This window comes from Cnephaeus nilssonii (genome assembly GCF_951640355.1).
Source record: "Cnephaeus nilssonii genome assembly, chromosome: 1".
Classification (NCBI taxonomy): domain Eukaryota; kingdom Metazoa; phylum Chordata; class Mammalia; order Chiroptera; family Vespertilionidae; genus Cnephaeus; species Cnephaeus nilssonii.
In genome coordinates this window covers 117,644,506-117,670,590 of record NC_137072.1, presented here as the reverse complement: position 1 = coordinate 117,670,590, position 26,085 = coordinate 117,644,506, and the positions used below count along the sequence as shown (strand labels likewise).

General features: G+C 68.5%; 1 protein-coding gene across 4 annotated transcripts; it reads right to left on the bottom strand.

Moving 5' to 3' along the window:
- Positions 1-4,356: 4,356 nt before the first annotated feature.
- CTBP1 (C-terminal binding protein 1) lies at positions 4,357-24,662 on the bottom strand. 4 transcript variants are annotated; one of them, XM_079771788.1, is made up of 10 exons: positions 24,512-24,662; positions 17,844-18,037; positions 16,202-16,356; positions 10,370-10,514; positions 8,729-8,935; positions 7,833-8,047; positions 7,041-7,171; positions 6,301-6,428; positions 5,735-5,852; positions 4,357-5,259 (listed from the first exon to the last, which is right to left on the bottom strand). In XM_079771788.1, the coding sequence occupies exons 2-10, from the start codon at positions 17,848-17,850 to the stop codon at positions 5,073-5,075; spliced, it is 1,293 nt and encodes a 430-aa protein (XP_079627914.1). In that variant the 5' UTR covers positions 17,851-18,037; positions 24,512-24,662; the 3' UTR covers positions 4,357-5,072. The 4 variants fall into 4 exon arrangements, with proteins under 4 accessions (XP_079627914.1, XP_079627913.1, XP_079627911.1 ...); XM_079771787.1 differs by lacking the exon at positions 24,512-24,662 and adding an exon at positions 24,066-24,283; XM_079771785.1 differs by lacking the exons at positions 17,844-18,037; positions 24,512-24,662 and adding an exon at positions 24,066-24,283.
- Between the last annotated feature and the right edge of the window lie 1,423 nt (positions 24,663-26,085).

Below are 26,085 nucleotides of genomic sequence, written 5' to 3'. Positions count from 1 at the left end.
GGGTTCTCCCTCCCCCACCCCCTGGGCTGCAGATGCCCCAGTGCACGTACCCCAACCAGGCCCCACAGGAGCTGCCACAGCTCTGCCAGGGCAGGGAGCCAACAGCCAAGGTCACCAGGCCACTGGGTCACACGGCCACTCCCCCCCCCGACTGCTGGGCACTCTGTCCATTCACTCTCTGTGGCCACCAGTGACCACAGTGGTGACCACACAACGTTCTCACCCTCCCATGGGGACTCTGTCCTGGGGGCAGGACCAGCTGATGAGAGCTGGGAGGGTGTGGGCCACTGGAGAGACAGGGGCCGGCCCACAGCAGTGCACTGGAGGGTGGGTCTGCTCAGTGGACAGCGGGCTCAGTGGGACATGGGCCTGGCCACCTGCTGGGGAAGGGGTGCCCGGGTGCCCAGACACAGCAGTGCCCGGCAGGCACTCAGGCACCTCCACGTAGGAGACTCCCCAGGCTCAGCACTGGACCCACCTCCGGAGAGAGTTGTGGGGCTCCTTGAGGGGGAGCAGGCCTTGTCCTGGGGCGTCTCAGTCAAGGATCCGAAGAGCTGGGAGCCCCTGAGAGGCTGTGGTTTAAGCACCCCACTAGGAGCACAGAGGTCAAACCCAACGTGGGTATGGGGGTGAGCAGGGTCTGGTGGAGGGAGGGATAGGCAGGTGAGACAAGTGAGGGCGCAGCCTGGTCCGACTGGCCCCACCAGGCCAGCTGAGCATCCCCCCGCCCACCCTGCACCCTGTCGGTGACCCAGGGAGCCGAGAGCCGCTGCTCCCATCCGTCACGGTCACCGCCGGCCGGGCTGCGCCCAGGGCTGGTTCCCCTGCCGTTTCCAGGGCCTCCCATCTGCTGAGACAGCACTTCCACTGGAAAGCTGGCCCCCAGCCCTGAGCTGGGGCTGCCGTCCTGGTGGCCAGGCCCTCGGGTGCTGCAGGGGACTGCCAGGGCAGACAGCCACCGCCGGGGAGGCCATGACCCCCCTGCTGGGGGGCGGGGGACGCAGAGGCTGGAAGTCCCCTGATTCCCACCAACAAGATGGAGGTGGCCTGTCCGGGCCTCAGCTCAGCCTGCCCAGGCCTTTCCCCAAGCGCTGGGCTGGCCCCGCCCCAGGACCTCCTCTTGCTGCCCTCCCAGCCCCCCTCCTCCCTGTGCCTGGGCAGGAGGGGGCAGGGCCTGTTCTGTTCTGGCCCCAGGGAGCTGCAGCCCCCAGGGGACAGAGGCCCAGCTCACACCAGATGGACAGGTCAGGGGGCAGGCGACGGGGAGGCGCTGAGAAGGCCACTTCCTGGAGCAGGGCCTCCCCAGAGACAGCCAGGGAGGGGGACCTTCCCTGCTTGTGGGGACGGAGCTGTGTGTCAGGGGCCGGGGTGGGGGGGGGGGGGGGAACAACTCGAACAACCAGGAGGGACAGAGCAGGTGAGGGCCTGGCTGCTGAGGGTGAGTCGCCAGTGCCCCAGGTGATAGGTAATTAGCTGAGAACAATGCCCTTGACCCTCAAGGACAGAGAGGAGCCACCTGCCCTATCCCTGGCCTCCACGTAACGGCATGAGCCCCACACAGGCTCTGAGTCCCACACAGGCCCTAACCACCCCGGCCCAGGCTGATTGGGATGGTTTTCCTCCACGGGGTTTCTGGGCCCAATGAGACCGTCAGACCTTAGCTGCCTGGACCAGAATCCCCTGGCCCTTAACAGCAAGGAGGGAGCCTGCGTCCCCATTGGGGCCTTGCCTTCGCCTCCACCCCCGCAGACTCTGGGCAAGGCAGGGTCCCCACTGAGCCTGTGCCCTGGATCTGGGTAGGAGGGCCTTCAGGGTGCGTGGGGACGGGGAACTTGGAGCAGGCTCCTGGGAGAGGGGACCTTGTGTTTGGACAGTGCTCAGTCCCTGCCGTCCGGGGCTGGCCATCCAGGGGCAGAGAGCGAGGGTTAAGTGTGTAAGCAAACAATGCAGTAAACCGCACGTGAAGAGCTGCATTCACAGCTCACATTATAGGTGAGATGTCTAACACGGAGCCTTAAAAACCGTACGAAAGTCCGCCGCCATTTCCCAAATAGAAAATAGTTAGAACAGGTGGCTCATGGGCCACGGGGACCTGGCAGTGCGGGCTCCCTGGGACCGGGAGACAGCACATGAGCTGGCCCAGAGGGGCCATTCCCACCCCCGCACGGATGTGAGTCACGGCTCATGGCTCAGGGCCTGGGTGCTGTGGGGAGCAGCGCTCTCCCAGCTGCTGGTGTGGATCCCTGCCGCTCCCTGTGGGGACTGCACCCCCAGATTGGCCCAAGGACAAGCCCCAGGCTGAGCCACCCTTTGTGAAAGCAGGATGGGCAGGCACGAGGAGGAGCGGGCAGGTGAGGAGCGGGCAGGTGAGGCCGTGGCGGCCACAGCAGCCTCCTGCACACCCGGTGCTGGCATCCCAGGACCACTGTGAGGAAGCACGCCGCCGGCTGTGGCACAGGAGCTAGTGCGGGCTGGGGCACCGAGGGCCTCGGTTCCATTTCCAGGAAAGCACCCGAGTTTCAGGTTGGCCCTGGTCGGGGTGCGTGCCAGAGGCAACCAGTTGCTGTGTCTCTCTCTCTTAGCCTCCCCCCCCCCTCTACTTTCTCTGAAAAACCAACGGAAAAAATATCCTTGGATGAGGATTAACAACAACAAAAGAACGGAGTCTGCGCCCTGTGGGGGAGAGCGGTGATTTATGCACCGTGCTCATAAACAGGAGACGCACGGCTGCTGGGGTGCAGCTGCTGTGGGTGGGGCTGAGATGGCGCCCTGGCCTTGTGCGCCTCCTGGTGCTGGTCTAGCAACGCCGGCAGGGGCACCGCTGGCCTGCAGAGGACGGCGGCGGGCGTTCAGGTGGGAGATCGGGTCCGGCACAGAGCTGGACTACTGCTCTGGCCTCGGTGCCCCAGGTCTGAGGGTTGGGGACACTGCTGGACCGATGCCTTCCTGTCAGGGCCCCTAGGCCAGGTGACCAGGCTCGGTGCCCGTGACCCAGGCTGGCCTGAATGCCGGGTGCCGGGGGAGAGGCTGCGGGGCGGCCGGGGGCAGTGCTGGTCATGGGGCCCGAGGTCGTCCTGCGGGGCCGGGCGCCGGCCCAGCACACCAGATGGCTCTCCTCACGCAGGCCTGGCCGCCGGAGCGGAAACCCTGAAGAGCTGCCGCTGGCCCTGTCTCAGCTCTCCTGGTGTTGTTTTTGCTGGAAGACAATTCTACAAGCCCCGTGGGCCTGGCTGGGAGCCGCAGGCGCCAGGTGGATGCGGACCTGCCTCCTCTGTCCTGAGCCTCTTCTTGGGCCTGAGGGCAGGAGGCAGGGCCCAGGCTGGGTCAGGGCTGAGGTTATGGGGGGAGAGCTGCCTTGCCGCCCTGTCCCCTGCTCAGGACTGTCCCCAGCTTCCTGTCCAGGCCCAGCCTGGACTCACCCAGTGTCCCCATGGCCTCGAACCCCGGAGCAGCACCCAGATTGAGGGGAGAGAGCTGAGGGCAGTGGCTGCCGAGTTCCTTGAGTGACCAGAGAGGCAGCCTGATGGAGGCAGGGCCTGGACTAGGCCTGCGGTCTGCCGGCACCACTGCCTGCCCCCGCTCTGACTGCACCAGGCCCAGGGAACCGCCTCTTCACGCCAGCACCAGGGTTCATGCTTTGTTCTTGGGACGCAGGGCCCTGAGCACGGTGGCCAGGCCCTCGGCAGTCTCGGCCCAACATCTGCCCACCAGGAGTCGCCCTCTGCCCAGGGAGCTCCCGTCACCTGCGGAAGGTGTGTCCTCCCCTGACTTGTGCCCCTACATCTCGAGCAGCAGGTGGTGGCTGGGAGGGAACCGCCAGCTAAGGACGGCGCAGGCCGACACGGCCCGTCTGGTTGATGGATGAGGGAGCACAGCCACAAATCCAGGCCACAACGGCGCACAGGAGGGCAGAGGTCAGGGACGGAGTGGGGTGCAGGGCCACACAGGGCTGGGCATCCTGAGGCCGTGGGGTACAGGGTGGGCTCAGAGGGTCAGGGTGCTCCCACACGCACAGGCTCTGCTTGGTGCCGGTGGGGCTTCGGCGGGGCCAGGACCACGGTCAGCTGTGTCAGCAGGAGACGAAACGGACTCGCCTTGAGCTGCTCCAGGACCGGCCGCCGTGAGAGCAGGTGAGCCCACTGGCCAGGCTGGAGCTCCGCCCCCTCTGCCCGCTGGCGGCCCCCTCCGCGAGGACCCCTCCGCAGCAGTGCCCAGGTAGGAGGCTCCCTCGCACGAGGGTGGGGACACGGCCCCGCAGCGTCCCAGGGCTTCCCGCTCCAGCCCCGAGGCCACGAGCCAGCACTGAGACCCAGGGTCCTACGAGACAGCCACTGAAATAGAAGCTGGCGTGCCGGCTCTTTCTGGGACTTTTATTTCTTTAAAATAATTCATACAAATGGTTACAGTCACGAACATGATTTTAACCAAAATACTGCTAGCCTACCACATCAGCAGGACGGCACCGCAAAGGCCAGACGCCGCGCCTCGCACCCCTGGGGCCGCGCCGAGGGCCGGGCACTGCGTGCTCGCGCCTCTCCCGCTATCTCGCGGTGCCGTCTTCATTTGGAACGGGGGTTCATGCCAAAATTAGGAAAAACAGCCTTGGTTTTGTTTCTCTAAATTATTCTAAAAATAAGACAAGCGGATAGAAAAAACAATGCACTGTGGCGTAGAAAGAAAAACGGGAAGGATTCAGTCCTGAGAAGTTTGCCAACTGCCTTGCACGGCGTTCCGCAGAGGAGGAGCGATCCGAAGGGCTGCTGACGCCCCTCGGCCTGTGGTGACAGCTAAGCAAACAAATCCTTGGTGATGTTCTAAAGGCTGCACACAGACAAGGACATTCATGATAGAATTAACTACTAACTGCTTTTGCTTAACGAGGACGCAAAACACGGGGCAGCACGGGCCCTCGGGACGGGACTAGTCAACGTGGGGAGGCCGGCGCCACCTCCCGCTGCTGGGCGCCCGGACAGTCTCTGGAGTGCCACCGCCATCCAAGGGCGCCTCCTCCGCCGGCGCCTGTCCGAGGCCCGGCCACCGGCACCCGGCACCGAGCTGCAGCTCCGCCCGCGCTACAACTGGTCGCTCGAATGGTCTCTATCCGCCTCGGGCTTGACGGTTTGGCCGGGAGAAGGGGCGTGGGGCGGGTGGGACACCGGGGGCAGGCCGTGGGACAGGGACATGGCGCTGGGGACAATGCCTTCCACGGCAGCCGGGATACCACTGGGAGCCACGCCCACCACGCCCGGGGGGTACCTGCTAGGAAAGGAGGGAGGCCACCATGAGCCCAGTGGCTGGGCATGCTGCGCCCCAAGCTGTCTGCTGGGAGGACCCCGCCCTGGCCCCCTGTGCCTCCCCGTACCCTGGCCCACCCCTCCGCCTCCCCATACCCTGACCCCCCCACCTCTGTGTACCCTGACCCCCCTCTGCCTCCCCAAATCCTGACACCCCCTCTGCCTCCCCATACCCTGACCCCTCCTTCCACCTCCCCGTACCCTGACCCCCCTCCGCCTCCCAGTACCCTGCACCCTGCTCCCAGCATGGCCTCCACCCCATGGTCTTGTTCCCACCGCCTGAAGGCCACCCTACTCAGGCTCTGACCACTGACCTTTGTGTCCACTGGGCCCGTGGGAGCACAGACATCCAGGCCCAGAGCCCGGGCTGAGCCCCTCTCCCCCGAGAGCCGTCCCCGAGACCTGTGTCCCTGACCACTGCCCTCCCCCCGCCCGCTCACCTGTAGGCGGCCCCGTTGAGCTCGGGGTGCACGACGGCCGGGTCCATGCTGGCCCAGGGGGCGGCGGCGGCCAGGTGGTCCTTGTTGACGCAGTTCTTCAGGCTGTCGGGGACCCGGCCTGGGCGGCAGGGGCACGGGGAGGACGGCGTCCGTGTTACACAGCCGCCACTGGGGGCCCCAGGAGAGGCAGCTCGGTCGAGAACACGGGTCCCCCAGCCATGCCTCCCTTCCTCCTGGCTCCCCTCAGCGTGGGGGTCCCGTCGTCTGGCAGTCACCCCCATCCGCTAGGCCTGGGGCTTTCAGAGAGCAGCTCAGGCCCAGCCCAGGCTGACACGTGTCGTCTGGCTTAGAGGCTGGCAACGCGTGACCCCTCAGCTGAACCCCGGGGTGACAGCGAGGGAGGGTCATAGGGAGGCGCGGGAGAGGCCTGGGCTGCACGTGCTCGGCCAGAGGGAAGACCAGGCTGAATGGGTGAGAGGCGGAGGGGCCCCACCCCGTCACCTGGCAGTGCTCACCTCACAGCCTCAGAGGGACCCCGGGCCCCGCTGGCGCCCCGCCCCGCCCACCTGTAATGGCTCTCCGGATCTCCCGGGCCGCCTCCTCGCGCATCTCAATGGACGCCTGCTCGCTGTACCAGGCCGCGTGGGGGGTGCAGATCAGGTTGGGGGCATCCTTCAGGGGGCCCTGGCTGAAGCTAGGACAGCACAGCGCAGTCAGAGCCACAGCCCGGGCGGCCCCCTCCGTCAGACCCAGGGTCCTCAGGCACTCAGGCCTGTCCACGGGCTCCTGACAGTGGTGGGGGCGGGGGGGGCCTCGCCTGGAGGGAACACTGGTCCTGGGAGCTTCTGGCTCGGACCCCAGGCCCTCCTGGCACCACCCACCCAGGCTGGCCTGCGGCCTCAGACTGGCTTCTTGGCTGTGGGGCCTCTGGACATGGCCACATGGGGGCCGGCCGCCTCGCACACCTGGGCAACCATCAACACCGTGCCCTGGGCATCCGCAGGAAGTGCGGGTCTGAGCCCGTGCCCTGGGCATCCGCAGGAAGTGCGGGTCTGAGCCCGTGCCCTGGGCATCCGCAGGAAGTGCGGGTCTGAGCCCGTGCCCTGGGCATCCGCAGGAAGTGCGGGTCTGAGCCCGCCCCCTCTCCAGCAGGTACAGGGCCCTGAGAGCGGTCCTGGCCCAGGTGCTGTGCTGGCCGCCGCCTGCTGAGACGGTCCTCCTGGAGCGGGGTCGTGGGCTGGGCACGAGCCCGATTACGCCCCTGCCCGTGGAGGGTTGGGACACCCAAAGCCCTGCCAGGACTCACCTGAAGGGCTCCGACTCGTGCACGTCCAGGGCTGCGCCCCGGATCCGCCCCTCCTTCAGGGCCTGGGCCAGCGCCTTCTCGTCCACCAGGCCCCCGCGGGCTGTGTTCACCAGGAAGGCCCCTTGTCGCATCTGGAAGACACCAACGCCGCCCAGAGCGGGTCAGCCAGGCCGCCTCACCACCTGCGGCTGGCGGGAGGGCAGGGCAGCAGGACGGCGCGTTGGCACTTCCCAGGCAGGCCACCAGGCTGCTGGGCTCTGCCGGCGAAGGCCTGGGGCTGTGCCTCGCGGTCCTGGCTCCCCCGGGTGGCCGCAGGCTCAGCCTGTGTGGCCCCCGCCCCCGCTGTGGGAGCAGCCCCGGCTCCTGCTCTGCGGGACACAGGGCAGCTCAGGACACCGGGTGAGCGTGTGGGTCGCCCAGTGCCAACACTTCTGCTGTGATGTAAGCCTCAACCCTCGGGCGGCCCCAAGACCCTCTGGTCCCCGTGCCCACTCCATTCGCCGGGAACTTGGCACCAAAAGCTCAGCGGCTTCACGTCTGCCATAGGCCACGGCCTTTTAGGGGCTCCTGGTGGGGAAGCCCAAAGCAGGCTGTGCGGCCAGCTTCCCAGCGGGACCAGGAGCGGAGAAGGGCGCTGGCCCTGGAACGGGGAAGGGGGGGGGGGGGTGCGGGCGGGCAGGCAGCTAGCAGGAGCCCTCTGTCGCTCACTGTGCATGCCTTGTGCTGGCAGAACGGGCCCACCGCCTGGCCCCCGCCCTGACCTCTGGCCCCGCCCGCCCCTGCCCCGCCCACCTGCTTGACGGTGAAGTCGTTGACCAGGTGGTGGTTGTGCTCGTTGAGGCCGCAGTGCAGGCTCACGCAGTCACTGTGGAACAGCAGGTCCTGCAGGGTGCTCACCCTCTGCAGCCCCAGGGCCCGCTCGGTGCCGTCCGGCAGGTAGGGGTCGTAGAAGAGCACGTTGAAGCCAAAGGCCTTGGCCCTCAGCGCCACCGCCTGCCCGACGCGACCTGGGGGGAGATGGGCGTCACCTCGGCCAGGGCCCCCTGCCTCAGTGCATACGCTCAGCGTGGGATTAGACCCTCTGGGCTCCAAGGCTTCTGCCCCCCGATACTGAGCGTGGGGCCACCAAGTCAGTAGCCATGGGAACCCCCACGCCGCTGTGCAGGGGATGGGCTTCAGAAAAGGGGCAGGGGCTGGAGGCAGCCCACAGGGAACACAGATGGACGCTTAGTGGACACGAGGGGGCAGTGCACGGGGTGGGGCTGTGGTCCGGCCTGCCCCCATGTGTGCTGGGCCAGACGCCACCCACCCCAGGACAGGGGCCACTGCGTGAGCCGTGGGTGAATGAGGGACTGTATGGCAGCGGGAACACCTTCCTCCCCCCACGGCCGCTGCTGGGGACAAGCCCCGGCGGGCAGAGTGGCGAAGGGACCTCAGGGCCACCTGACCCGCCCCTGAGGGCCACACCCACTCAGCCGTCACCACAGGCAGGGAGGGCAGCAGGTGAGCACGAGTGTGCGTGACCTGTGGGCACCCGTGTGATGTCTACCTGGGGCCCGTGTCTGGCGTTCCTGGGCCCAGAGGCCCGCACAGCCTCGGGGGCGGAGCCCCCTGCACCCCTCACCGTCTCTGGGTGGGGGACCTCAGGGACCTCATCGTCCGCTGAGCCCACGCAGAGGCGGACTCACCTAGTCCGATGATGCCCAAGGTCTCCCCACGGATCCTGGCGGCTCCGGAAGCCACTTCCCGGATCTGCTCGACGCTCTGGACGCGAGTGCCTTCCCGCAGCGCCTGGTGCAGCCAGGTGGTCCTGCGGTACAGGTTGAGGATGTGGCACATGGTGGAGTCGGCCGTCTCCTCCACGGACGCTGCCGGCACATTGCAGACAGCGATGCCTGGGGACACAAGACATGCTGGGTGGTCACACGGCCATCCCAGTGCTTCACGCGTGAGCGGCCAAGGACACGCCCCAGGCCACCCAGAGGCCACAAGACAAACACCAGGTGGGAAAGCCGCTCACGGGGCGGACGGAGGAGACGGGACAACGGGGCGCCTGGGCCCTGGCTGGACCACCTGCTCCTCCACCTTCCGGGAAGGGGTCAAGGTCAGGGAAGAATCTGGAACCAGCCACACACCTACAGGCCTCGCTCCTGTCTTCCCGGGCTCCCTGGGCCAATGGAGGCTTCGTTTTAGAGGGATGGCCCCATCCTCTCATCCCCTGCAGCCCCCCATGGCCATCCCCATCCCCTGAAGCCCCCATGTCCCCGACCTCCAGCCTGACGGGCCCCCTTAGCAGCAGTGACCCTGGAAAGTGAGCTGCCTCGAGCTTCTCCATGCAAGCCTCGGCCCCACTTCTCTCCACGGGGCCCTCGCCCACGCTGCTCCTGGGATCTGCCCCCGTGGCTCCGGCCCCTTCCCAGTCCCCCTCCCCAACAACCTGCACGGCGCACCCCTTGTCTCCGTCTCCCTGACGAGGAGGCCCCCGGTGGCTGGGTTGGGGCCCAGTAAACAAACAGCTGCACGAGGACCCAGGAAGGGCCGCACCCCAGCTCCCCGGGAAACGCAGGAGGGGTGCAGGGAGGCCGGGTGGGAAGCAAGCTGCTGCCCCCCCGCGAAGGGTCAGCAGGTCCTGGGACTTCCGCATCCCCACCGGCCCGGCCTGCGGATGACGGCAGGGCGTGCCCAGGCTCCCTGGCCCACGGTCAGCCCAGCCGTGAGATGGTGACCGAGGGCCGACGGCGCAGAGACAGGAGTGTCCAGGCCGCAGCCCCACCTGCAGGCGCCTCCCGGAGACACTGCCCGGGACAGGTCAGCAGTGACCCCAAGGCCTGTGAGGCTCCCCACGCTGCACCGGGCGGAGGGGGCAACGCCAGACCCCAGCGGTGCCAGCTCGGCCTCAGGTCTGCTCGGTGTGGCCGCGCCTCCCTGGCCGTGCAGCGTGGTGCTGTCCACGTTTAATCCGCTTCACTGTCATGTGCATGTGTGTGCGTGTAGTCACACGTGTACACACACTCATGCATGTCCTAACTCACAACACGTACTGCCTTTCCCATGTCTCCTGGACGGGGACGTGTGAAACCCAAGGACACACTGGCCGCCGGCCCAGGGAGCGTGGGAAGCTGAGGCCGAGTGCCAGCTGCCCCGGACGGCACAGGCGCGGGCAGGCCGAGGGAAGCACTGGAGCCTGCACGTGCCGGGGCCGACCGCGTGGGGCCCCATGACGCCAGCTCGCAGGTCGCCGGCAGCCAAACTGGAGGCTGCAGCGGAGGCTTGCTGGCACAGCCCAGAAGGGGGAGGCCACACCAAGGACACCCGCGGGCCCGTCCTACCTAAGTCCCCAGCCGACTTGATGTCGATGTTGTCAAAGCCGCTGCCGATCCGGACGATGATCCGGAGGGCTTTGAACTTCTCCAGGTCCTCCCGGGTCAGCGTGATGGTGTGGTACATGAGCGCGCCCACCGCCTCATTCAGCACCTGCGGTGAGGACAGCGGCCGTGAGTGCCTCGCAGGCGCCCGCCCGCCTGGCCCAACACAGCAGCGGCCCGTGGACACCTCCCCTCAGCCCCGCCCTGGCTGGGGCCACCGAGGGCCCCGTAGCTTCCTGTGCGCGCAGCAGGCTTGCTGGGGTCGGGAGCCACCTGAGCTGACCAGGTGCCTCGGCCAGGAAAGCAGGGGTCCCTGCCCCCACCACCAGCACGGGGAGGGCAGGCTGGACCCAGACACATCGTGGATGGAGAATGCTGAGCACCGGGGGGCACAGTGTCCAGAACCAAAGCCCCAGGGCGTGCGTGTCTCCGGAGTTCAGACGAGGGCTCGCTGCTCTCATTGCAAAACCACCGGCAGGAACACACACCTCCCGGGGCAGGGCCAGCGCCAGCACACCGGCTCCCCAGGCCCTCTGTGGGGGCAGCTCCGTGGGGGCTCCTCGTGGGTCGAGGAGGGCATCGGGCCCAAACCCCAGGGTTGGGTTCTGAGGGGGAAATGCTCTGGCAACAGCCAGATGCAGGCGGATGACCCACAACGTCCAATCTCCGGGCTCCAGGGCAGAGGCCACGGACAGGCCGCTCTGGATGGCGGGGCACTGGTACGGCAGGCCGTGTCGTCACTGGGGGACAGGGCTTCTCCCCCCAAGGACGGAGCCGTGGCCCTGCAGCAAGGACACCTCGGAGTCGCTGAAACAGTGGCCGGTGGAACCCTGGGCTGCTGTCTGCCCCCTGCAGGCTGAGCCCCCTGGACGGCAGGAAGGCCGAGTCCCCGCTGCGCACAACTTGCCGGGCTCCCAGGCGCCACGTGTGAGCTGAGGGAGAAGCCTGTCGCACCCAGAAGAGTCTGGACGTGGACCCGTTAGGTGGACGAGTAGAGTGGGTTTCCACATGTGGGATGCAGGGCTACGGCCCGCCGCCTCCCACAACAGCCTCCGCTGTAGCTGGATGTACAGCCAACCAGCACACAGCTCCCTGGAGGAGGCGGCCTGGGGGCCACTCTGAGGGCCAGGCGGATGGCTGGTGGCGGGGCAGGGGCCTGGACCCTGGTCCTGCAGGCACCGGGCTGGCCGGGGCTTGTGAGGTGAAGGGAGGGGCCTGGGACCAGCTGGAGGCAGGGCAGCACGGAGTGGGTGTGCGGCTGACCTGCTGGGTACCTGCCAGGCCCCGGGGTCAGGGCAAGTCAGGCAGCGCAGGCAACGGACCTCTGTGCCAGGACGGACCTGGTGCGGGAGGGCCCACGGGGCAGAGGGAGGAACCAGGAGTGCGTGGGGAGGACACCGCTGCGGCAGTGAGTGTGGCCAAGGCCCCTCTGCTGTGTGAACTGGGGGCAGGGGAGCCACAGAGCCGGTGGGGGGGCCCGTGGCAAGTCAGGTGTGGGCAGCTGGGAGGAGCCCACTGAGCAGGCACAGCCGCGCCCTAGACACAGGTGGACCCATCGACGGAGCCCGAGGAGCAGCAGCCCCGGCCTCAGACACAAGGCGAGGCCTGTGCAGGGCTGGGCGGGCACACAGCCCTCACCAGGGTGAGGCGCAGCTGCCGACAGGCCAGACCGACAGCCCTCGAGGCGCAGCGCGCCCGCAGGCTTGATCCCGAGTGAAGTCTGCGCTGCTGCCGGGAACTGTGCTCCGTCCGGGCGAGGGCCCAGGGGCCCGCCTGCTCCCACGGTTGGGCGCGTGGCTGCGTCCAGTGCTTGTCCACGTCCTGGGTGTCCATTCTTAGAAACAAACCAGAGGGTGGACCACAGAGCCCTCCAAAGGCTCCGGGCGGCTGCCAGCGACACCCGGGGGCGCCCCCGGCCCGGCCGCACAGCGCCGGGCAGTCTGAATGGGAACCGTGATGGGTGCGAACTGCCAGCTATGATTTTAGCTGGAACTTGCCCACGTGTATGTCTTGACAAGTTGTTTTTTCACGTCCTAGGCCTTTTCCTAGCCCAGTGGTCGGCAAACTCATCAGTCAATAGAGCGGCAAACCAAGGCTCGCGAGCCGCAGTTTGCCGACCACTGTCCTAGCCTACTGTCCACCTGGCGCCAGGCGAAGGCTCAGAATAAGAACGAGGACGCTCCTCAGAGCAGCTCCCCGCCCAGCTGTAGCGGGCGGCCACTGGGCGGCCACGCTCCAAAGCGGCAGAAAGCCCACAGCCGGGCCGTCCCGCCCGGGACCCAGGGGCAGGGCCGCCGCGCTGTGGCCTCCGGGCCGCTCTCCGTGCCGGTTCCCACGGCTCCTGTGGTTGCAGAGCAGCCGGCGCCCGGGTATCCTGTCACCTCCGGGAGGAAGTCTGTCCCTCGGGTGGGGACCTACAGCCTCCCAGAGGCACCGGGCAGATGTCCACTCAGGCGCCCACCCCCCTGCAGCCGCGTGACCCGGCCAGTGACTGACCCGGTGCCCTCAACTCCAGAACAGGGGACCCAGGTCCCACTTGCAGAGGCTCCGAGCAGGGCCCCAGGGTGCTGTTCGGGCACCGCGGCAAAGTCAGGGTTCGGTGGGCACCGGGCACAAGCTTTCGGGAGCGTCCTTCCATTTCACCGGTCTCCTGAGTCCACATCTACAAGCAGGGCCCCTCTGAAGCCTTCCAGAAGGTTCCAAGACGAGCCGCCATGTGCAGGCCCAGCATCGATGCTTCAGATGTCTCCTTGCAAGAGCCCAGCTGCCTCGGGCCACAGCCCCGCGAGTTCCCGCAGCGAGCGGTGCCCCGAGCACCTGGGAGGGGGGGTCCCCTGCTGGTTTGCGGTTCCCAGGGCCCGGAGCATCGTCGACCACACCCGTCGGTCCTCCCTGCTGCAGGTCCTGCCAACACCCTGGTCTCCCCTGCCTCGGGCACTTCCGCATGCGATGTCTCCTTGCCGTCCAATCAGACGGCCTCCTACCCACCGCTTCCTGCAGGACGGACTGTCCTGGTCTGGGGCAGTAAGCGTACCCCTCCGCACGGTCCTCCAGTGCCCCACGGGTCAGGGCCCCCTCGGACGTCACCAGGGCTCACCAGGCCTTTGCCACAGACTGGAGGCCACTCCGTGTCCCCTTGGGGGGGCTGTTTACAGTGTCTGTCCGCTCGGCACGGACGCAGCCGCCCCGCAGCCACCGGCCACGACAGACACGGACGCAGCCGCCCCGCAGCCACCGGCCACGACAGACACGGGCGCAGCCGCCCCGCAGCCACCGGCCACGACAGCGTTCCTGCGCTTTCCCTGGGCTTCCCTCACTTCCCACCGGCCCCAGCGCCTCCCTCCGGGCACCGGCTCCCCACCAGCCCCGATGGACGCAGCCCAGCGTCTGGGCGGCCCGTCTTCCTTTCGCCGTCGCCTCTTCCTTCACAGGTGCCGCCTTTAGGGACAGGAAGCTGCCTGTGCGGCACGAGCCGTCCCACCGACTCCGAAGCACCCGGTGGCTGGGCTGGCCTTGGCTTTGCCGGCACCACCTCCCCCGGCGCTGGCAGAACCTGAACTCGCGTGGTGGGGTGCAGGCACCTTTCCTCAGGCCCCGCGGAAGGTGACCGCCTCCTTCCGCGGCACATACATGAGGTCGGCATCCAGCCGCTGGGGGGCGGGGCTCCCCGCCCAGCGACACGCAGCCGCTGCCCCCCCTCGCCACACCTGTGCGGGCGGCCGGGGAGCCTGCGTCAGCCCCCGCTCCAGGAGCCGGGCTCCTCCTGGTTCCCGGGCATTCCCATCCCGAGGGCGGCCGAGGCGCCCGCCGTCACGTCTGGGTTCCAGCAGAAAGGGGGACGGTGCTGACACAACTCGGCACGCGGCCGCCCCGGGGAAATGGTGCCAGGTCTGTGTCCCCGGGGCACCCGCCCGAGGCACCGGTCACCGCGCTCCCGGTCGGCCGCCTCTCCTGCCTCATCCTCTCCGTCGTCTGGGCTTCTCTGGACTGTCCTCCGACGCTCCCACTACCATCGAGTGCCCCCGTTTTAACGCCAGCTCCTCCTGGGCGAGCGTCCCGCGGCTGAGGGTGCTCCCTGCACAGGCAGGAGGCACCGCAGAGCTCAGGACCCTCCGCCGGGAGGTGGACGCCCGGGGCAGAGGGGCCGTCTGGCCGTCCGTCCGTCCGTCCGCCCGCCGGGTGGGGCGGGGCTGTCACTGGCTCCCGTGGGAGGGACTCACTTGCTGAGGCGGTTCTGGCCAGTTACAACTGGAGAAGAAGCCGGCTGTTTGGTCTTAGTTTTCAAATTTATTGGCAAAACTTGTTTGAACACCGCTGGTGACGTACAACTCCTCTCTGGTCTCTTCCGTCCCAGGAACTGCTGTTTTTAGGAACGTCCTTCCAGTCTGAGAGCTTTAGGGTTCACAAGCTGCCAACGTTGCAGAGGGTGCCTGTCCCCAGCCAGCTCCCTCGGGACAACCTCGCCCACCTCCGGCAGCCCTGCCTGGCACTCGAGCAGCCACCACGGACACAGGCCTCGCCGCCAGCACCACGGGCACCGCCTGTCAGCTCCTGTCACGCGTGCCCGCACAGCCCCCGGCACCGCCATCCCCCACCAGCATCTCCTCACCCGAGAGACCAGCATGGCACCCACCCCCTCAGACCTCAGCCCCCCACCGCGGCCCTAGCGCCCCCTGCAGGTCGCAGGTCTCTGGGCAGCTCGCTCCCTTTGCAGCGTCCGTCGCCCGGGGGAGGGACGTCGCGTCTCAGGGCAGGAGCCAGGGGCCAGGAGCCAGGAGCCAGGCTGCTGGGACCTCACCAGCGTGAGCTGTTTCTCTGGCATAAAAACCAAAGGTGTGGCCGTGGGGTGTGACAGGCAGGTGCCCAGCCTAACGGGAAACCACAGGCGTCTGTCCTCCTGGGCCGCCGCCTCGCCGCTGGCCTGGTCCCTTCAGCCTCGGGCACTGTCCGCCGCGTCTCCGCAGGGTCTGGCCCAGCCGTCGTTCTGAGACTCCGTCAGAAGCGTGGACGCCACACCCGCCCCTCTCCCCACCCACGCCCTCGTCCGGCCTCCCACCCCCGGGTCCTCCCACAGCTTGGCTCTTTCAGGTCGAGATCCTCGGCAGCGTTTGCCACTTTCTAAGCTATCAGTTCCCGGTCGAAGGTCACGCTCTCTTCTCCCTTTGGCTGTGGCTGTGCTCGTGGCCTGGGGTCCCCCCTCCACTGCCCGTTACCCTGGACTGTGGGCGAGGCCACTAGCCCCCCTCCCAAGGGGGTGGCAGCCTAGGCTGGGGCAGGAGCCGGCCGCCTACGGCCCGAGCTCACAGCTCGTGCAGACGTGGAGGCTGCTGGGTTCTGTCTCGTCCCTTTTCCAGGCCTGACCCAGACCAGGCGGCCCGGCCCGGCCCGGCCCGCGGCTGCCCCTTCTAGAACAGCAGGCGCAGCCACACCAGGCCCACCCCCCAAGGACCGGCCTTCGGCCCGCTGGCTCTTGGGTGCTGCTGGTTTTAAAACCAGCTTCCGCCCTGTCTCAGTGGGAAGGTGGTTCTGAAGGACTTAGTTGGCCGTGACTACGAACAGAAAACCAGGTTAACCCACTTCCCTTCAGGGGGACCCCAGGGCCCCCGAGCAGACACCACGGTGGGCTGCACCAGTGCCACGGCCCACCACAGGCTGCCAGGCCCGGACCCACAGCCCCGCCTTCTGGCAAAGCTGCTGTGACGGAGACGACTGAAAAGCTCCTCAGAGTGAGTCCGTCTCCTCTCCCCGCCTGGGGCCGGTCCGCCCTCACGCCCCACGCCGAGCGCCACGTGTTACCTTCTCGTGGATCTCCTGCGTGGACTGCGCGTCACAGAAGGCCACCGTGGCCACGTCCTTCAGGATGGGCATCTCCACCGTGCAGTCCCGGCCGTCCAGCAGCGCCACCAGGGGCCGGGGGTGCAGGGGCCCGTTCATGATCGGGGGTCGGACGCCTGCAATGACAGACACGGTGCTCAGCCTCCCGCTCGGCCCGGGAAACCCGCTGCCCAGCCACCCCCACGCCCGCCACACCCTGGGGACGGCGCTCCACGTCCAGTCACCTGACCCTCGTCAGATGTGAGTGGAAACCAGTGGGGAAAAGGACAGCTCGCTGACACTGTGACAGACCACTGGTGACCGGACCCGCAGGGCGGGGACAGCCAGGCGTGGGGGCCCGGGGCCGGCAGGGTGGTCTCCACGTGGCGCCGGGACACGTTTCCTTTCTGCCTCAGGCTGCGGCCTGGCTGCCCCCAAACCCCGGCAGGACGGCGCCGAGGCAGAGGGTGGACCCGGGGACGCAGCGGGACCCGCCCTCCCACACCAGAGGGCTCAGCTCCTGCGAAGGTGAGGCAGCTGCACCCACCTCCTCTGGGCGAAGGGGACACGGCTTCCCCGGGGTCCCGTCCGTGCCGGGCCACCCGCCCCCTCGCAGGGACTCGCAGGAACCCACCGCACAGGCCAGCGCCCAGGGCTCAGGAGCAGCCAAGAGGGGTGACCATGCCAGCCCCATTGCCACACGGCCCACCACGGCCACTGCTGCCCACCCACCGCCCTCGCGAACAGCGGCGATGCGGAGGTGCCGAGACCCGTGGCCGGCGGCCCCAGGGTGGGGTCTGCAAGGCCCAACCACTGCCTCCAGGCCCCCCGCCCGCCCAAGCAGCAGAGAGCTACGCGCCCAGGCCCGCCTCGGCTCCACCGGAGGGAGAGCCGTCACCTTCATTCCCGTGAGAACTAGGCTCCCCGCTGCCGTTCCTAAGTGACGTGGTCAGCGCCCACGCCCACGTCCAGCCGGTCCACACGACACAACCACCCACACGTGTAGGGCCCTCATCCCACGACTGACCCTGCGCACTCTGACCCTGTGGCCTGACCTGCCGCCTGCAGGGAGGCACCGGGGGCCGGTGGCCCAGCTGGGACCAGGACTCGGCGACTCAACAGAAGCAGGCTGCCTCGCCCAGCGTCAGGGCTCCTGGCCAACGGCTGTGTGTGTGTGAGTGTGTGTGTGAGTGTGTTTGTGTGTGTGTGTGTATGAGTGTGTATGTATGTGTGTGAGCGTGTGTGTGTGTGTAAGTGTGTGTGGGGGGGGGCGGAACCACAAGGGGGTGCAGGTACGGGGCTCAGCAGCGAGACCCTCACCACACCGAGGCCACAGACACCAGAGCAAACGCGGCACCCGCCAGCCGCGGGCAGGGTGGCCGGCGGAACTGCAGGTCTCCGTCGGCCCCAGGACCACCCCCACCTCCCCCCGCTCACCGGCCTGAGCACCCCGCCCTGCCGCTTCCCGACAGAAACCAAGCACAGCAGCAAACACGCAGCAAACACGGCAGCGGGCGCCGTTGCCGCGCAGGAGCCCTCGGTCCTGGTCCTGACCCACTGCGCGGGGTGCAGGCCGGCGGACGGGCGAGGGTCAGCACGGCCTCCACGCGGCTCCCCTACCAACCTGACATTGCCTACAATGGGCTCGGCTTCCACCACCATGAATTCGACTTTTCACCGCGTTCTATCTTCGAGTGCCCGGGCAGACCTGCGTCCCGTCACGGGATCCTCATCCCACGTCTTTAACGGCTCGAACCAAAGCTCCGCGGCTCCGGGTCCACGGCAGCCACGGGCGCCCGCGCCAGGCTCAGAGTCTGACTAAAAATCAAACACAAGAGACACGTTAACACGCCGAGCGCCCGGGCCTGACCGCACGTCCACCAGGCGGACTGGGTCCACGCCGCCGGGGTGGGGCCCGACGCTGGCGAGGGAGTGACCGCGGGGCTGTGGCCGGGACGGAGACGCGGCGAGAGGCCTGCCCTGAAGTCCGGCCGATGTCCCCTCCCTGAACCGGGCCCCACGGAGCTGTCCTCAACCGGCCACCAGTGCCCATGACCCAGGAGGCGAGGGGGCAGGTCTGCAGCCAGTTCCGGAAGCTTCTACCTCAGGTCCCTACAGCTTCCCGGGCCTGTGACTTGCAGCAAGGCCCCACGAGGGCGCAGTGCAGCCCCGACAGGGACGCCAGTTTCCCCCAGCGAGCCGGGTGTGGGCGGGGGGGGGGGGGGGGGGGGGGGGGGGCGCGGCCAGGTCAGCACACGCACCACTGGCCTCCCGGGCAGCGCCAGGGACCGGCGCTCAGTTCAGCCGCTCTCGCCCAGGTGCTGCGTGCGCAGTCTGCCCGGCGGGGTGACCAGACGTGGGCCAGGGCCTGAGGGCACGGAGGCTCGCACCTGTCAGGGACCAGCTCGAGGCGGTTCCGGGCCTGGGCACGGGCACAGGCTGACCGACGGGGCTGGGACGCGCAGGTGTGCGCCGTGACCCCAGGCAGCCCTGCAGGGTAGGCTCCCGGGAGGGCCCTGTCCCCGCCACTGGGAGGCCGGGCAGCCTGGCCCCACCACGGCCGGGACGGCCCACGGTGTACACAGCCTCACCCCCGGGACCCGGGCTGCGGGCCCCCAGGAAGCCAGGTCAGGACCGCCAGCTGCAGCCGGTGCCGCCACGCGTCCCAGGCGTCGAGGACGGCTGCTCCCAAGGGCTCCGCACCCGGAAGAATCTCCCCTCCGTTCCCTCTGTGGGGCCGAGTGCCACACCGACACTCATCTCAGCTCCCCGCCACGCAGGCTCACGGCCCTCCTCCCCGCAGTGGGCTGCGCACCGGCCCCCTGTGGCCCCGCCCTGAGGCCCGTCCCCCACCGGATCCTGGCTCCCGGCTGCAGCCTGCTCCACCGGCCGACCCTCCGCCCTGGCCGCAGAGTCCTCCCGCCCGGTCCCTCTCCCGGTCCACCAGCTCTTCCTGGGCCGGGCGGGCACGGGCTTCCCCAGCGCACCAGGCACGGGATGCCCCACCCGGCCAGCCGCCCCGGCCCCCGCCACGCCCACTCCGCATGGACAGCGGCTCCCATGTGACCGACTCGACACCCTGAGGAGGGGCCCCTCCGCCTCTCACGGCGACTCACAGCCACTCGGCTCTCGGCTTTAGGACACGCGTGACTCGAGAACACGGGAAACGCGTTTTCCATTGCAAACGACGGACCCTTTAACTTCGCTGCATAAAGTGCCCCGTGAGCCAGTCACTGCAGCCCCCACCGGGCAGGACAGGCAGCGTCCGAAGGCCCCTGAGCACCGGGCAGCAGGTGGCGGCAGTGGGAGGCCAGTCTCGCCCTCGGCCCTGACCTCCACAGAGGACGCTGCGGACAGCGCCAGGTGCGAGGGCCCGGGCAGCACACAGCCCGGAGGACGCCGGCCGCAGGTCCCGTGATGGCCAGCAGCGGTGGAACCCGCCCGGGTCTCAGCGGGCCCAGCAGGGCTTCCTCGGGACACCAGGCCTGAGTGTCCCACAGCGAGGCGGCCTGCAGTGGCTCCCGCCCGCGGTGGGCCTGGCCCTGGCAGGAGGGGCTCCCCCAGACCCCCAAAGGCCTGCAGCCCGAGGCGAACTAATTCCTTCACCTCTTCTCGCTCCCAAGAGTCCCAGAGTTGCCACGAGCTCATTCCAAACAGGCAGCGTTCCCTCCAGGCAGCTGAGCCGCCGTCTTCACACCCACCACGCCCTGATGGCCAGGACGGTCCTGCCCTCCGAGGGGCCCGGGGCTCAGCTCCAGGGGTGATGAGTTGGTGCTGCGCACCTGTCCCGAGGGTCCTCGCCGCCCTCGGAGGTGAACCAGGCCCCACGGTGCTCGGGCGTCACGCCCTGTGGTCCCCGTGCCCCCGCCCATCTTTCGTGAAAACTGCATCGAGGAAGCTCTGCTCTGCCCACGCTGGCCGCGCTTCCAGGTCCCGGAGTAGCTGGGGGGCCTGCGGGTCCCCTGGCTCGGCGGGACGTGGCCGTACAGGGACAGCCCTGCCCCTTTGACGACCTGGTCGGTTCATAGCGGGGAGTGGGTGGCCAGTGCCCAGGACACCTCCCAGGCAGCGACTCGGTCCTCTCAGCCACAGGGCCAGCGGGCAGCACGAACGGGTCACCTCACGTTGCATCAGGCTGCCCCAGGTTTAGGTGTGAGACCTGCCCTGGTCGGGCTGCCCGTCCAGTCTCCCACCAACTCCCAGCAAAGCTGATCCCCTGCCCTCACCCTCTCAGCTCACCGACGGGCGGTCAGAGTGCCTTCCCGCCCGGGCGGCACCTGCACGTCCCAGCACCTGACACCCCAGACCCTTCTCTTCCCTCGGGCCCCCCTCCCCCCGACCCCCCGCCTCGGCGTTCACCCCGGGACACGGGCTGTGCTCGTTCACAGCCAAGAGGTCGGCACGTCAGCCCGCCCCGCAGGCACCTCTGCGCCTGCCTCTGCGCCTGGCGGCAGCGTCGGCACCGAGTTCTCACAACCACCTGCCGTGCACCTGCTGACCCGACACACGGCCAGATTCGCCTCCGGGCCCGCGACACGCCCACTCCTGCAGCCAGCGGCTCAGAAAGGTGACAGCGGCCGGCGTGGCCGCGTGCCGCACCGAGTCCAGGACAGAGGCGACCTGCTCCCCACAGCACACCGCAGCCTGGCCAGGAGGGACGGCCGACGCCAACTGACCAAGCACCACCCGCGCCAGACACCAGCAGGCAGCGCGGGGCAGACCTCCGACCACTCCATCGCCTCCGGCGCATCCAGAAGGGCCTCAAGCCGTTCATCTGAGAAAATGGAGCGAGGGAGGGACGTCACCGAGGGGGGATGGCCGCGGCGGCCCCGCCCATCAGGCCACACTGCACGGGCACTCCCAGGAAGGACCTGGGTGCAGCTGGCACACTCCGGTCACAGGAGGCGCCAAGCCCTCTCGAAGCTCACCCAGAACTCGGCCCCAAACGCCCAGCTCCTTTCCCGCCCCGTAACCAGCCCCTCTGCTCGGCCCCTCGCTCAGATCCTGGAGGTGAGAACATCAGGCTCCTGGGAGGAACACGGGGCAGCCACTGCCCCCCCCCCCCACGCGACAAGTACCCGCTGCCGGGAGACCCGCGGGGCCGCAGGACTCACATCAGATTCAGAACGACCCGTGGTCAGCGCCAGCCAACTGCAGTCACAGCCTCTGCCACGGACGCGCCGACGAGTCACCACGGACGAGTCATGTGAACACCAAGCCCACCTACACGGGCACCGGCCACCTGGCGGGTCCAGAACAGGCCCCTCAGGCTGCAGTGCTGCCCGGCCCCACCAGGGGGCCACCCAGGTCCCAGCCTCTCCAGGTCACCCCGCCCTCCATGCCCAGAGCCCCGCCCTCCATGCCCAGAGCCCCGCCCTGGCACGGCTGCGGCCACCTCCCCAGAATGATAGGCAGAAGCAGCACTAAGGGCCTCCCTGTTGTCCGCCTGACAACAGGCCCCCAAGTTCCTGGCTCTGTAGGAAGAGGGGTGTCCTCTCAGGAGACCGAGGGGCTTGAGGGGCCAGTGCACAGCCCCCTGGCTGAGCCGAGGCTGAGCTTCTGGAGGAGGTGAGCCCTGACATGGGGTGAGGTCCTGTCCTGGGGGGCAGCCGCAGTGCGGCGTGGGTCACCCCACCTGCATGGACGGCAGGGCCAGGGCCAGCCAGGGCTTGAGCCAGCTGTCCCACAGTGAGGAGGACACCCCGGCAGGGGTCCTCCCGGCCACCAGCAGGGCTGGGTGCTCTAGGAGAGCGGGCACAGGACACGTGCCTCACGGTGCCCGCCCTTGACCACCGGTGGCACCAGGACCTACCAGCGGGGTCTTGGCCACAGCACAGGGGCCGGCCAAGTGCATCGGCACCAACAAGCAGCGCTGGCTCCTCAGGCCGCACTGCCCAGGCTGCGCGCATGGACACTCCCATGGAGGCCCGGTGCTCCGGCCCAGGAAGCCCCACCAAGCGTCACCCAATGGGCTGTGGGGAGCCGCGCCGGACCTGGCTCTGAACCCCAAGCGCCTTCTCCTGCAGAGACGTGCTCATCTGCCTGCAGAGGACAGGGTCCCTGGATGCCACCACGCAGGGGGGTGGGCGGCAGTGCCTCAGCCCGATGCCAGCTTCCCAAAGCCAAGTGCGTTTCCCTGCAAAGGAAGCTGCTGCTTTGAAGAGGAGAAGGGGAGGGGCCCTCCTGTGCGTGCAGCTGACCCTCTGACCCTCCTGCCACCTGGAGCGGGGTGGGGGCGGGGCGGGAGGGGGAGGCTGGTTCAGCGCACCGGCAAGAAGGCCGCATTCACCTCCTCCTGTGGGGGTGGCTCAGCACCAGCAGGCCCTCCTCACGCCGCGGGGGATGAGGAAGCGAATCTGCCCTAACCCCGGCCAATCGCAGAGGTCATCGCTGTGAGGGCTGGCTCCTGGCCAGGTGCTGGCCGCTCCAGGCCCGGTTCTCGGCACCCTGGCTTCCCGCGAGCGGCAGAGGGCAGGGCTGGGCGCCCAGCCAGACAAAGCTCCGGCCTCCCACCCGCAGCTCAGGTGCGGCGGCACCTCTCCCGCCTGGGCTCGGGCTCCGAGGGCGGGGGGAGGGGCGGGGAGAGGAAGCAGACCCCCCACGGACGGCAGCCTGGCCGCTCCCCGCCACGCCCGGCCCTTCCCCGGAGGAGGCCCAGCCCTCGCGGCTGGGAGTCGACAAGGACTAGAGTGCAAGATGGCCACCGGAGTCGGCGGGGCAGGAAGGCAGCTGCCATCGGGCCGCTGCCACCCAGGGCCCTCCCCAACCCGGCCTGCAACCCCACGGCCCAGGCTCAGGGGCCCCGCGTGGCCTAGAGCCCCCGCCCAGGCCCTCGTTTCTGACATCTTCCAACCGCGAGGGGGGAAGGTGCCAAACACAACTGGGTCCAAAGCTCTTGAATTATTAAGGTGGAAACATCGGCTCGGGGAAGGGCCTGCAGCGCCCCCACCTCCACTTGTGCACCCACACAGAGGCTGCAGGGCTGTGCCCGCTGAAGGCCACGAGCTGGACGTTTTTAGAAATGGACAGAACATCCCGATGGCAGTACAGGGCCGGCTACAACACAGCCCCACTGAGACCACCCGGCTGGAGGGCGCCTGTTGCTCAGAAAAAACCCTCCGTTTTGAGGGTTGCAACCTCCCAAGCAGCCCAGCATCCAGGGCAGCCTGGCCGCCCTCAGTGGGCAGCAAACAGGCTCGAGGAGCCCCGGGCAGGGCCACAGACCCCCTGGGCCAGAACGCAATTACTTTCCTCCCTTTCAAAGCAAGTTGTGTGCAGTTAATCGCGTCACTCGTGTGACAGTCCCCAGCCCGCTAAGCCCTGGGGGTAGTCACAACAGGGGGTGACAGGCCCTGGCCCCGGGGCAGACCCGGGCAGCGAGGGCCCAGAGCCTCTGGCCAGGCACCAGGGTCTGAGATCTGAGGCCTGGGGGGCGGACACGCGGGACCTGGGAGCTAACGTTTTGGGGGGCGGACACCGGGACCTGCGATCTGAGGCCTGGCGGGTGCGGGCACCGTGGGTCTGGGAGAGCCGGGATCAGGGAACCTGACAGGCCGGGGACTGTGAATCACGGGGTCAGAATGCCGGGGGGCGGCTGGGCTGGGGGCTGGAAGGTCGAGGACCCGCGCCCCTTTGTGTCACCTGCGCGGCGGCGGGCGGGAGGGCGGCGCCGGCGCACGCGCACTCCCACGCAGCAGCACGCGCTCGCGCTCGGCGCTCCCCGGCCCGGCCCCGCCCCCAGGCCGCCGGCGCGCGCACGCCGGCGCGCACGCGCACTCGCACACAAAGCGGCGGCCCCGCCCGCCGCCCCGCCCCCGCGGCCGGAAATGCGCGCGCGCGGCCTTACCGAGCGGCAGGCCCTTGTTGAGCAAGTGCGAGCTGCCCATTGAAAGGCGCGGGCGGCCGCGGGCCCCGATGAGTCCGGCGCGCTCCGCCGCGAGCCTGGCGCCTGGGGCGGCCTGGGCGCCGTCCGCTGCTCCGCCCGCTCGCCTGCGCCCCGGCGCCGCCGTCCGAGCCGCGCCGCGCCAGCAGCCGCTCCACCGGGCGGGCGGGGACAGGCGCGCGCGCGCGCACGCGGGCGGGGCTTCCGGCCCAGCGGCCTCCTGTTTCCCGGCGCGGGCGCCGCGCAGCACCACGCGGGCGGCTGCAGACGGCGCCCGCCCGCCCCGCCCGCCCCGCCCGAGGCCAGCCTGCCCCCGCCCGCCTCGGCCCCACACCAGCATCTGCCAGGCCCGGGCCTCCAAGCTTCCTCCTTCCGGTGGCACCAAACACGCGCCCGCCCCGCACACCTACCTCCCCAAACTCGGGCGTGATGGGCTGCGCTCGCCCAAGCGGGCAGCCTGGACGGGAGGCGCCCGGCGAGCTTCCTGGTCCCCAGTGAGCACCGCGCTGGAAACCAGGGACCGAGAAGGCCGAGCAGGGGTTTCCGGGGCTTGCCCTGGGGGGCGGGGAGGGGGCGTCCGGGGAGGTGGCCGGGTGTGGCTGGAAAGAGTTCCACGCCCCAGTCTGTCTGGCCAGCACCTCCCGCCGGTGCTGCGTTAAGAGGTCCCGAAGGGCCTGGCCCCAAGGCTCGGACCCGGAGGCCCTGGGAGGCCCTTGTGCCCGGAAGGGGCGAACACGGGACGGTGGGGCAGTTCTGTGGAACAGGTGGACCTTCCCGAAATCGTTCCTGTGGTCTGTTTGTTTTTATAATTCATAAGTCAGTGAGAAAGTCGGGGGATTCATAAAGGATGATGGGGAACTAGGTATCTGTTTGCAAAACCAATGCTTTTACCCCCTCACTCGGTGCTCACCTATGAAAATACCTCCCAAACGGCCCAGCCACCGTGGCCCAGGGGTTGAGCTTCAGCCTGTGAACCAGGTCACGGTTCGATTCCCGGTCAGGCCACAGGCCCCGGGTGCGGGCTCCATCCCCAGTGTGGGGCGTGCAGGAGGCAGCCAATCCATGATTCTCTCTCATGGATGTTTCTATCTCTCTCTCCCTCCCTCTCCCTTCCTCTCTGAAATAAGTAAAAGTATATTTTCAGAAAAGGTAGAAAGAAAAGCCCGCGTTAGACAGGATTAACAAAGCCAAAAGCTGGCGCTTTGAAAGGGCAGGTGGTGGGGCGGCCTCCGATGAGCCCCCGCCCCCCCCCCCGCCCGCCCGGCTCTCACACACGCACTGTCTCGCTGGCCACCCCATGACCAAAATACAGCAGAAAGGACGGGTGCCCCTCCAAGATGGGCCACAAATATGTCGAGACCTCCCTTTCCCTCCCTCTGGGCAAACTCGGCTCAGGGCCACAAAGAATCAGGGAGCCAGAGCTGCTCCCCCAGGACTGAAGCCCGGATGGTGGCTGGCTCCACCCCCCAGGGGCGGGGCAGAGGACACCACCAACAGGAGGGCGACCCGGAGAGCCCTCACCTCGGGAGCAGGTGACCAACTGCCTCCTGCCGCAGGACAGACCCGAACCCCTCGCGGACACACGAGGCGTTTATGACAGGAAAAGTGTCATTACCCTGGTGTGGGCAGGAAATGGGGCCAGGGCAGCCCAGGAGGGAGGGCCCCTCGTGAGCCTGGCCGGCCCGGGACGTGAAGATGCGGGCGCTCATCCTGCCACAGCACACCCCCCACGGCCCGTCCCCACCCTGCCCGCCCTGAGGACCCTCCGGGTCCACTGAAAGCAGAAAGCCGACCCCCTCATCACCCACGTTTTTAGCACCCGCCCCTGCGGGAAGCGAGGAGCAGGACAGGAGGACACAGGAAGGGAGGCCTGGCTTTGTCCGTGGCCTGTGCCTCGCAGGAGAATTACAAACCTTGGGAGTGAGAAGGTGGGCTGGGCACGGAAGTATGCAGACGGTGCCGGGGGGACGGGGATCAGCTAGGA

Coding starts and splice junctions, on each gene's coding strand:
- CTBP1 (XM_079771785.1), bottom strand. CDS start 24,105: ATGGGCAGCTCGCACTTGCTCAACAAGGGCCTGCCGCTCG. Junction 8,048..8,728: donor CTTGGGCATCATCGGACTAG/GTGAGTCCGCCT, acceptor ATCTCCCCCCAG/GTCGCGTCGGGCAGGCGGTG. Junction 5,260..5,734: donor CTCAACGGGGCCGCCTACAG/GTGAGCGGGCGG, acceptor CTCCTTTCCTAG/CAGGTACCCCCCGGGCGTGG.